Genomic DNA, 12333 nt, shown 5'->3' with positions numbered 1-12333 from the left:
CCACTCCTAGCGTTTCGCAGATTTAGGAGCTAGTTTTAGTGCTAAAATGCTTTGTGAAATACTCTTAGAGCAAAAATACTCTTAGAGCTAAAATTAGGACTGCACGCCCATTATTTTTAAGAGTTTCTCCTAAATCGGCAAGTTATGGGCTACTTTTAGCCTTAAGATGTCTTGTGAATACGGCCCTAGATAGCGATCAAAATAGAGCAACCCGAAACTAATGTGGTGCTTCAAATAACTGTTGTATAAATTACCTTGTTACGCCACTAGGTGGCAAAAAGTGACTTTGTCATTGAATCATTCATTCAAAAGATTTGTTAAAGGGTTAGTTCACCCAAAAATGAAAATTCTGTCATTAATTACTCACCTTCATGCTGTTTTACACCTGTAAGACCTTCGTTGATCTTCGGAACACAAATTAAAATATTTTTGTTTAAATCCGATGGCTCCGTGAGGCCTACATAGGGAGCAATGACATTTCCTCTCTCAAGATCCATAAAAGTACTAAAAACATACTTAAATCAGTTCATGTGAGTACAGTGGTTCAATATTAATACTATAAAGCGACAAGAATATTTTTGGTGCGCCAAAAAAAACAAAATAACGACTTATTTAGTGATGGCCGATTTCAAAACACTGCTTCAGGAAGATTCGGAGCGTAATGAATCAGCGTGTCGAATCATGATTCAGATCGCGTGTCAAACCACCAAACTGCTGAAATCAGGTGACTTTGGTGCTCCGAACTGCGGATTCGACACGCTGATTCATTATGCTCCGAAGCTTCCTGAAGCAGTGTTTTTAAATCGGCCATCACTAAATAATTCGTTATTTTGGTTTTTTTTTGGCGCACCAAAAATATTCTTGTCGCTTTATAATATTAATATTGAACCACTGTACTCATATGAACTGATTTAAATATGTTTTTAGTACCTTTATGGATCTTGAGAGAGGAAATGTCATTGCTCGCTATGTAGGCCTCACGGAGCCATCGGATTTAAACAAAAATATCTCAATTTGCGTTCTGAAGATTAACGAAGGTCTTACGGGTGTGGAATGGCATGAGGGTGAGTAATAAATGACAGAATTTTCATTTTTGGGTGAACTAACCCTTTAAACCCTGATTCATCCAGTAATGAAACAAGTAGTATTTATTAAGAGTCATTAATATATTCAAAACCATGTTTTTAAATAATTCATTCAAATTAATTAAACATTTTCCGACAATTAGAGTCCAGCGATTAATATTTTGTCAGAACCTCTAGTAAATTAGATGTTATTTTGTTTAGTTGTCTATTCAGAATCGTGGGAGAATCGCGATCTCTATTTAAAACCAAAAAATCGTCATTCTCATTTTATCCAGAATCGTGCAGCTCTATTAGCTGCTATTTCAAAAATGCTATTTCAAAAGTTTCTTGTTGGTCACGGTAACCCTGCCCCCAGCCCCTGACACAAGCGGTTCTTGTGTTCTCCAAACGATCTCAGACCCCTTAAAGACGAACCGAACTGAGACCATCTCGGGAGGTGGTCTCGGTACGGTTCGCTTTCATCTTATGGTACGGTTCGCTAAAAACACGCAATCTGAACACAAACCGCTCTGGGCTCACTCGCTTGATTTTTCTGTTCGCATATTTTAATTAATTTGGTCGTAACGCCCCTCCGTATAAATCGCGCTATTCAACATGGCTGCTGCTGGAAGAGGGGTGTTATGGACCGATGAGGAAACTACAGCACTTCTTCAAATTTGGAAGGAAGACTACATAAAACAACAACTATCAACCACCCACAGAAATACAAAAGTCTTTCTGCAGTTTTCCGCAAAAATGAGAGACAGAAGATATAACCGAACCGACTTGCAGTGCCGAATTACAGTTAAAAAGTTACGCCAGAAATACATGGCCATACGTGATAAACTGCGGTGTAGTGGGCAATCAGCCGATGTCAAGTGGCCTGTCTACGATTTGTTAGATGAAATCCTTGGGACAAGCCCCTGTGCAAACCCATTAAATGCCATAGATGGACGAAGTTTTGACATGGAGGATGAGGACGAGAATGGTATGTTCATTTCAAACTTGCTTTACCTATTCATCTGCTCGTAGAATCATTATACAATTATTTTCAAAGATAAATTTGGCTTAATGATATTTTTACAAAGCCAACACAACATTTGAAGCATCATGTTTTTAAAAAATTCGTTGTAAAAGTCGTTTTTAAAGTTATCTTAATTGTTTACTGGGATAACAGAGTTTACAGTAGTCTTCTTTATGAAACTAAAATTAAACAAGTTATTTTCATCTTATGTTATTTTTTTGTTTTGTTTTGTTTTGTTTTTTACTCTTGTGCATCAATTAATAAAAGTTACACAAAAATGTCCATGTCCAAAAACTGTCATAAAAAATTAAGCTTTGGAGCACAGATTTAAGTTTGGTCTCATTTTAAGACAGATTATTGGCAGATTATTGTTGAAGTATAAAAAGTTTAAAAAGTGAAATGTTTAATTTTTGAAAATTATTTATGAACATTATTTTATATATAAAATATATTTTTATGAAACATGTTGAACTCTAAAACTGCTTGAAACTCAAAACCCTAAATCTAAATATCTCAAAAAATGAACTTTCAGTACCAAACTTTCCCCATTAGATGCCAGCAAAGCTCCACTGGTACACACAGTGGTTGGTTTTGTGATTTGCAGTCAAGTTTTTCTTTTCTCTCAAATGTTACACACACACACACACACAATAAAAATACACAAAATATCCACAAATTTGTGATAATCAACATTATGCAATGCTGTTCAGTCAGTGGAACTATTGAACCAGGAATATTCCTTAAAGCAGCCTATGGATGTGGTAGCATTTAAAGGGGGGGTATAATGCTATTTCATGTATTCTAACTTATTTACACTGTTAAAGAGTTGGATTCTCATGCTAAACATGGCCAAAGTTTCAAAAATTCTCTTCCAAATCGTCACAGAGGTCGGATTTCTTTTTCAAGCGTGGTCCTGAGTGACGTCAACGAGGGCGGGATTTCCTTGTACGGGCACTTCTACCGGAAGGGCGCGGGCGCGCACGTCGACCAGAGCGAGAGAGCAATAGGACGCCTATCAACGCGCGTTCGGGTTTACGGAAGTCGTCGGCAGCGCTGCACGAAATCAACAATGTCACCAAAGAAGTGTGATTTTGGTTGTGAGAGAAAGATAACGTTGCTTCCCAAAGAACCTAGCGTTAAGAGGAGCTGAGAGTTTTGTTTTCACGCAATACATTGATGCGCTCTCGACATTTGTTATTAAAATAACCATAGAAACTGATAGTTACAATCACTTTTTATTGGTTAAAATGAATGGAGAATATCTCGTGTTTTTCCGTGGCTGCTCGAGCCCTCAGGATCGGCGCTTATGGTTTTATAAACGAGGCCCAGTTCTACGCTGGATTTACAGATCGTTTGAAACTGAAAGATGGAGCGGTCACAGCGATAATGATCTCAGTCATGAGTCGGAACCGCAGGTGGTGAGTAAAACTGCTTCAGATGTCTGTTTTGTTGGCAATAGGCGCCTGAGTTCATATAACGTAATGTAAACAACACGAACGTAGTGAATTAATAAATTCGTTATTCATCATTCATACGCTATATTCATTATAGTGATTCAAAAGTTATCCAGGGACAATGCGATGGTGTATTGTGTGTTTAAATACAGTTGTTTAGCTTACCAATGATAGCTTGTAGACGATCTCTACACAAAAGCTGCGCGTACACGTGATAGCGTGTCACTCTATCTCCGCTCACAACGACACGCCTCCATGCACTCGGCTTTTTTTTTTTTTTTTTTTTTCGGAAATACTCGGTACAGCTTTTTTTTTTATAAATATGATTAAACTAAAGTCTTTTTGGAGATATGAAGGATGCACTACTACTCTAGAAACTCAAGATTCCCCCCAAGAAGTCCTATTAAATGTTTTTTTTTTTTTTTTTTTAATTATTATTATTTATTATTATTATTATTATTATTATTACCTATGTTTTGCCCTAAATGTCCTAAATGTGTGCCTATCATCTTTCATTAGCAACTGATGATGACAACAACAACAACCACAACAACAGCAGCAGCATCAGTATTGATAACAGCTCCATACCTTCTACTGAGTCTGCAGTAGAAACCAGTGATGAGGGGACTTCAAGCAGTCATCCATTGGAAGCAAAGAGAAAGACTAGCAAATCCAACCAAGAAGAGAAGAAAAGTTTTCTACAACAAATTACCACTTTGATTTTATCAGTCATTGAACAACAGAAGAAAGACCATCATCTGTTTTTGCTAAAGGAAGAGGAACGGCACCAGAGAGAACTGGAGTTGGAACGAGAGCGTTACAAGCTCCAAATGGAGTTAGAAGAGAGGCGACGCCGTGCACAGGAACATGATCAGGCTATGATGAGGATGCTGTGTCAAGTGATGAACTCAGCTGTAACTAACACTTTTCCTCCTATTCACACACCTTTGTACCCCACAGAAGAATCATCTTTTCATACTTTGCCTGTCATACACCAACCAAGTGCTTCGGTTACTGGTCAAGGAGTCAGTAGTACCAGCAGTAGTGAGCAGACACTGTCTGCTATCTTGCATGAGTTGAGCAATTCTGATAAATAATGAAATTCCAGTTTGTTGATGGAATTTTGATGATATATTTATTGATGTTCCAAGGGTTGTTTTTAAAGAGAAATACTTTATCCACTTTTTAAATGAAAAGACAGTTTTATTTTTGACTCTGTAGAGGGTACCTGGTTTGCTGTAACTTTAAAATGTGTTAAAAAAAAAAAAAAAAAAAAAAGCATATATTGTAGCAGATTGTTGTTTACCACAGTTCTGAATGGTCACAGTTCAGATGTCTACTGTTCAAATGTCTGGGCACTGTATGCTGACAGTTAATTAACTAGCTAATATTGTTTTTATTTTAATAATTTTCAGGTATGTTTTATGAGAGCAGGACCATCATTGCTGATCAATACTTGTTTTGAGTATATTTGCAATAAAAGAAGAGACCATGTATTTTTTATTATTGTATTGTGTGAAGCAGTATTTTTAAAAATTATTTCTTGATGTTTAGCAGTTTTACAATGCGTGGTCAATAAAATGCTTTACAACAAATTAAATTGTTTGTACCTGTGTTTATTTGAGAAAAAAAAAACAGTTGATGTCTATATTCTTTATATATATTTTTTTTTTTCACATTTTTATCAGTATCATATAGGAGAAAAAACAGGTGTATGCTTACAGTATATTTAGTCTATCATTTAACTTAGTGTTTTAGCAGTGTTTTTCCTAAGGAACTGTAGAACTACATGCATGTGTCCTTCACATGCTCAAAAATATTTCAGAAAATTCAATTTTAAACAAGTTTCCATCAAACTGTATTATGTAAACTACATAAATGTTTTTAATCAATTATGAAATAAACTATATATTTACTACACACACTATATATATATATATATATATAGTGCACTCAACCACAAAATACGAAGCAAGTGCTGTGCGTATGTCTTCTCCTGTTATGTCATCTGCAACGGGTTCATCATTTTCTGTGCTGGTTACTTCTGTTTCATCTTCAATGAGATTTGGCTCCAACTCTTCACCTCTGCTCTCACATATATTGTGCAGAGTGCAACAAGCAGCAATTATTGTGTTGATGATTTTGGTACTGTGATCGTTCCTTTTGAGCAAACACCGCCAGCGAGCTTTTAGTCTTCCAAAAGCCCGTTCAATGCACATTCTTGCTCTGCTTAATCTGTAGTTGTACTGTTGTTGGGTTTGAGTGAAACCTTGTCCCTCTGCAAATGGTTTTTGTAACCATGGCAAAAGGGGGTAAGTAGCATCACCTATGATTGTTAAAGGTACAGGTACACCCTGAAAATCTTCAATTGATGCTGGAAAAAGCCTCCCAGGCTGACCTTTTCTGAAAAGGCTAGAATTTGCAAAAACACGTGCATCATGCACACAACTGTGGCATCAGAATTTGTACAATTGCTTGCACAACTTCCTCTTGTAATTATGCACATTGTAGATCCCAAACAGGTGAGATATGGTCCGATACTCTGTATTAGTAGATAGTCTCCATAAAGCCACTGCAACCAGATTCTCCACTGTTAAAGGTTTTCTGTAGCGTGTCGTCGTCCGTTCAATATAAGGTCTTAGTGCATGGCATATAAACAGGAATGTCTCCCTACTCATCCTGAAGTTTCTGTTCCAATCAAAGTCAGACCAAGACTCAGTGCTTTCCCACCAAAGGCGTGATCGGTTTCTGGTCCAACAGGATCTTTAAAATATTCAACAGTAAGTGGTTATTAAGAAACCATGATATTATATGGGAAAAACACAAATTAGTAAGGTGTTTAGATGAAAGGTATGATATCAAATCATGTGATGTAAGTGAGAAAACTAACCTTTGAGGAGATAGCTCAATTGTCAGCATCACTGAAGTCAGCATCATAAGGTGAAGTCCCAGAGATAAACAATGCTGCTTCAGCAGGAGTTTTGTTTGCCATGTTTTTCTTCTCCTTATGCTCTGCATTCGTTTGTTGTGTTGTGCTTTGATTTCTTTCATTTTTTTTAAGGTGTTCGCTATTTCTCTCTTTTAATTTTAAAAACATGTTGTACAGGAAAATTAGCATATGTATAGTGTCAGCCATCTTGCACAGTAGAGGTCCCAAAAGGAAACAGTATGAACACAAAGAGGTCTGAGACCCCTGTAGGAAACTTTTTCCTTATCGAAGCAGAGACCAGGAGACGTTGGGATATCTTTCAAGCAGAAGTTACTCTTTATTGAGAAACGCGCTGTGCGTCGCTGTAGTCATCCAAGTCTAACTAAGGCAGTGTATACATGATGTTTTATAGGCATTCAGTGGGCAGTCCTTAAAGGTGTTGTCCTTACACACAGCCTTAGAAGTGACCACTAAAACAAAAGCATCTAAAGACAATACAGGCAATTACCCCCGACTGTGTAGATAATAGTACCCCAAATGGTATAAACAGTAGCTGGTCACGAGAACTAAGACTATGTAAACATTCACACATAGTTTGACTTCCAGTAGGAAGATCAAAGCATTCAAATGCATAGGTGCTAACCCAATCAGTCTGACAGTATAGCCCATACCTTCACGTTATCATAGAGACAAAGGCACAGCTGTGTCTTGAGCTTGTCATGCCAAATGGTCAGGAAGTGCATAAAGACAACTGGGCTGCCTGACTTGATTTTCTTAGAAAGTCATCCTTTTTACCTCAAAATGTTAAATACAATGTACTTCACCTTAGTATTTCATATGATGTTATGTCAGGACGTAGGATCAGCAGATCTTAAACAGATTCTTAAATTTGTAATCCCACACCCCGTTAGTGCTTTAAGTGGACCAAAAAGGATCTGAGTCCTCCTTTAGGTACAAGTACAGTATGAACATAAAGAGAACTGGGTCCTTTTTCACTTGTTCCACCTTCTGGTCCACTTAAAGGGGTCTGAGTTTGGTTCTTTTAAAGAGGACCCAAGTGTGAAAACACCCTTAGTCTCTTGTAGGAGGCATGAGAAAGAATTTTTTCATCCAATACTGTTATCATTATCATAGTTGAGTCTGTTTGGAGTATGTGGGTCACATGACTTGCACTGTAAAAAAATATCGCCTTGGTTTTACTAAAATTGAGGCAACTATTTGAATCAGACTTCTAAGCCTTTACATGTCTTCACCATGCACCCTTAAGTAATTTCAACTCAATTTTCCTCATAAAAACAACTCAAATACTTTGTGTAGCAGAAACATAATTCAACTGAGTAAGCACCAATATATTTCAAATAACTCCAGTGAACACACTTTAGCTGTGTCCGAAACCGCTCCCTATCCACTATATAGTCCACTATATCGGGTGTTGGCCATTTTGTAGTGGTGTCCGAATTCTGAGTGATCGACTTCATTCCCTACATTCGTTTACTACTTTATACCCACAATTATCTCTGATTTCGAGTGTACATTCGATGTACATTTGCTGAAGCACTATTTCCCAAAATCCAATGCAGAGAGGACTGAGTGCGCGTGTAACAGAGCGGAATTCCGAGCGAGTGTAATCCAGAGATTACTTTCTTATTTCTGCTTTAACATTTATTTCATGTAATTTATATATTTTTTTCTTTTTCTTTTTTTTTTAAATTAATCATTACTTAAATAAACCTACTAGATAAATTTTAAAAATGAAATTATATTAATAAGGTAAAAATATAGGCTATTATTTTTATTATCAAAATGTATTATGTAGGCATTACATCTATTTAATGTGTTTTACTAACAGCAAGGTGTTTTAATAATTTGTGGCATTGTTGTTAACTCATTAAACTTTAAGAGATGATAATTTAGTGGATGATTTAAAAAAAACAAAAAAAAACGTTAATCATCTGTAGGTAGCGTATTCAAGTCATAACCACGTCATCTGTGAGCGTGAGAGTTTCTAACAAACTAAAAAAACTTTATTAAAAAGAATAAATACATGAAACAATGTACCATTGTTAATGTGTTTATTTTTGTTTGCAGTATTTTATAGTATTTAATGATTATGAACACATATTAAGCATGAAAAACAAATGATACAATCGATGAAACTAAAAAGCTGGCACGGAGGCATGTATGATTACAAAATAAAGTCATTATGATTGTTATTGTTATTAACATTATGTTATAATGTAAGTAACATGTAGGATTAAATGGTTTTATCGTGTGTCAGTTTTATCTTATCTTTTATCCATACACTGTAGGGATTAGTGAATGAGTGAACGAGTGAGCGGTTTTGGACACAGCTTTTAATTCGACATGCATTAGTGATGTTCGATTCTTGAACGAATCGTTCTTTTGAGCCGGTTCTCAGGAAGTAACCGGTCGAGCCGGTTCACTGATCGAACTTAATCGAACTTAGCTCGGGTTGATGACGCAAGACACACAGTCGAAGTAGCACGTCCGGCTCGAAAAGAACCGAATAAGCCAGTTCAACCAACTGTCGAAGTTTGCAGAGGATTACCGAGGACTCAAAAAGAACTGAGCCGGTCCAGGGGCGCAACTGCACATTTGCTGAGGGGTATGCAAGATCATGGTTGGCGCCCCCCCTAGCCTACATTGTGTTTTGTCTACTTGTGACTTTAATGAATATGACATTGAGCGATTGATATGATCAATTAATCCAGAAAATCCAAAAGATTCACATTTTCTCACATTTTTCAATTTTCTTGCCACTCTATATCCTCTAACCCTCACACACAGAAAACTTCCTGCATTTTACTGTCGATTTAACACATTAATTAGATTAATTAATTACGTTTAAAAAAAAAACTTTAAATTTTTCAAAGAAAAAAAAAAAAAAAAGAATTAGAGATGCAGAATGGGCTAATTGTTAAATAATGTGATGTAATGTATCACTACTGCTCATCTAAAACATGGAAAATTCAGTATTTAAAGCATGCCATAGGGCTGGGCGATATAAAATCTGTATTTAATTAATTTTTTTTTAATTTCATATCCTGCCCAATATTTTCCTACAAACAATGTTAGTATTGAAGGCTATGAAAACAAACATGAATGTAACCATGTAGTCTATATTATGCGCAAAAAAGGGGTCAAATTACATGAGGCCTACATTCTAACATTGTGACACTACAATCTAAAAACAAAATAATGCTTTTTAAAGCAGAAGTTACATTCACTAAACTAAAACTGAAAATAAAAAAAGCACAGACTAATTTTTAGTCTATTATGATTACCCTACAATAATCACTTTACAGTTACTGCTATCATAAAAATACACTTAGGTGTAGGTTCGAAATTCTACATATGGCCAAAGCCATAGACAAGTCATTTTCACTCGGCGGCCATCTTTGAAACGCCTCTCGGGCATGCAAGTGCAACTCCTATCTCTTTGAATGGGGAAACATAAAATTCTCCAAAGCTGTTTGCCAAGCTTTGGATTAAATTTCATATTTGAAATCACCAATGAAATCTGACAATATCTGTCTCATAAATTTTTTTCCAAACGCTCGAATCATGACAAAAAAAAAAAAAAAAACTGTATTTTTTAGGCTGGATCAAGCTAATGCGCATGCGCAGACCTAAATGCGTGTCTCTTGTGCCTCATTTCGGAGGCGCGCGTCTGACTGTTCTATAGAAACCGGTGCTTCTAACGGCTGCTGCAGTGACGCGATGACTTTACCAGTCGGCGATTGGTTCTTTATTTTGAAGGCGGGACTTATTCCGCCATGTTGTGCGTTACACTTTCTCCCATTCAAAACAATACGAGTGACATGTCTTGTGTTACTCTATAGTCTTTGATATGGCACATTTATGTTCGCAAACAAAAACAAATATTTTAGCTAAATGTATATTTTAGTCAGAATTATTGCGCTCCGTCTGTTTGGCGCGCATGCATGGCGGCGCTCGTTCATGGAAGTTTGTGCTTCCACTCCTGTCTCCTGGACAGCAAAATGGAAATATTTTCTCGACTTTCTAACATTTACAGATGGAGAAACTGTCTGTGAAATGTAATTTATCCACTGAGGAAATTATTGGATGTCACTTTAGCTTAAAGATTATAAATAGAGACGTTTCCACCAATCGCTGCACAAGTTAAGGTTACGTATGATGACGAAAGCACGTTAGTGCTAGCCTTCCTGGAACCCATAGAGAATGCATTGCAGTGCCTGCAGTTCGAATAAAAAGTTTTTTGAATGGAGGTCTATGGGAGCACTCGGTGCAAATCTCGGCCAGAGTGAAATCGCCCAAAAAGAGGCGGTACTCCACAGAACGTGATTGACGCTGAATCGACTATAGCCTATATCCAGATGCAGAACAAAACAGCCTAGCATTGACAGCTAGCGTAACACTGTGGTTGAAAAAAATCCGTCCCTTTCTCACTTTGGTGGTGCGTCGGCCTATTGCCCTAATGAACAAACCGCCCCTGCCGAGGAGTCTGATGAGTGAGTTGACGATACAATGCAAGCCTGAGGCACGTACTGGAAATATGCTTTTTATGAATACTGTTAAATAACATTTTATTAAAACCTGCAAAAACATTTCTGTCGAGAGATGTAAATAAATTTTACTATGGTTTATTTTGCATGCAGATTATATTTTAAATTGTTAAGTGAAATTAATGAGTTTATAAGAGTGGTTTATTCTTTCTATATACTTTAGACACGTAGAACATATCCGCGTTTGTGCATCAAATGTGTGCTGTAGTTGCGAATCTTATCCAAGATGTAGGCTACTCAATACTGGTCAGTCGTATCTGACAAAAAATAATCCGCGAATGAAACTGACCACTACTTAGGTGAATGGAAGGCAATAATCAGCAATATGCGCACACAAATAACTTTTTATTTGAATGTTTCAAAATGCGTTGACACAAATGACTTTATTTGAATGTTTCATTAATATAACATGACTGAGTTGTTAGAAAAGAAATGCCTTGTGATCATTTATGATGTCAGGAACCTATGAATTGCTTTGTTGAACCAGTTCATTGAGCCGAATTGTCCGAAAAGAAATGGCTCGCAGCAATAAATCAGATTTTAATCACTAACAAGTATTAGTTCTATCTCACTATACATAATAAGCAGTATGCAGTGGTAACGAACCACAATATCATTATTAACAATTGCTTATTGAGTAAAGAATTTCATATAATCCACTATGCTAACTTGTCTTAAACCTAACGTCAGGCTCTACTCATCACCGTGACGGTTTCCCCCAAAACCCCCAACATGGCAAACATTTTTCTAAATCCCACCTTAATAGAATATTAAACAATAATAACAAGCCTTCTACTTATTCATCTTGCTTAAAAACACAATAAGATAAACAAATTCAACATTTTCTCTTCCAATTAAATCCCATGAAAAGCATTCTGGGAACTAGAAATCTCCTTACCCAGTAAGTAGATTATACACCAGGGGTTCTCAAAGTCTACATTCAAAGGTCCAAATCTGAATTTTCATCAATGTCAAAGGTCCGGAACAATTGGTTATTACAAAACTAGTTTTTAATTAACATGCATAACAAATCAACAATAATTTTTTTTGAAAAACTAAAGTGCCTTTTGCATTCAAAATACATTAATAACAAGTGCAAAAGTGGCAAAACAATTAATTTAAGTGTCAGCATTTTTTATGAACAAAACACAACAAGAGGTAGGCAAAAGCCACTTCTCCATCGTCGAGCCAAACGATTCTGATTGCATAACCGTTTCATTCCGTGGCGATCCGGGCCAGCTGGTACGGTTACGGTTTCATTTTCCACTGTGGGACTGATAACGGCGCTCTTTTG

General features: G+C 36.5%; 1 protein-coding gene across 1 annotated transcript; it reads left to right on the top strand.

The window, feature by feature from the left end:
- The first annotated feature begins 1530 nt into the window (after positions 1–1530).
- LOC127524849 (myb/SANT-like DNA-binding domain-containing protein 2) lies at positions 1531–5142 on the top strand. Its single transcript, XM_051916841.1, has 2 exons — positions 1531–2052; positions 4062–5142. Exons 1-2 carry the CDS (start codon positions 1680–1682, stop codon positions 4637–4639), a joined length of 951 nt encoding a protein of 316 aa, XP_051772801.1. The 5' UTR covers positions 1531–1679; the 3' UTR covers positions 4640–5142.
- Positions 5143–12333: the final 7191 nt, after the last annotated feature.

The sequence above is a fragment of the Ctenopharyngodon idella genome, chromosome 13 (genome assembly GCF_019924925.1).
Source record: "Ctenopharyngodon idella isolate HZGC_01 chromosome 13, HZGC01, whole genome shotgun sequence".
Taxonomy (NCBI): domain Eukaryota; kingdom Metazoa; phylum Chordata; class Actinopteri; order Cypriniformes; family Xenocyprididae; genus Ctenopharyngodon; species Ctenopharyngodon idella.
Note: the sequence above shows the minus strand (reverse complement) of the source record. Positions and strands in the feature narration are given on the sequence as shown.

Bases quoted from the DNA above. Each gene is read 5' to 3' on its own strand.
- LOC127524849 (XM_051916841.1), top strand. From the start codon at position 1,680: ATGGCTGCTGCTGGAAGAGGGGTGTTATGGACCGATGAGGAAACTACA. The intron at 2,053-4,061 runs GTATGTTCATTT...ATCTTTCATTAG, and splicing joins GGAGGATGAGGACGAGAATG to CAACTGATGATGACAACAAC.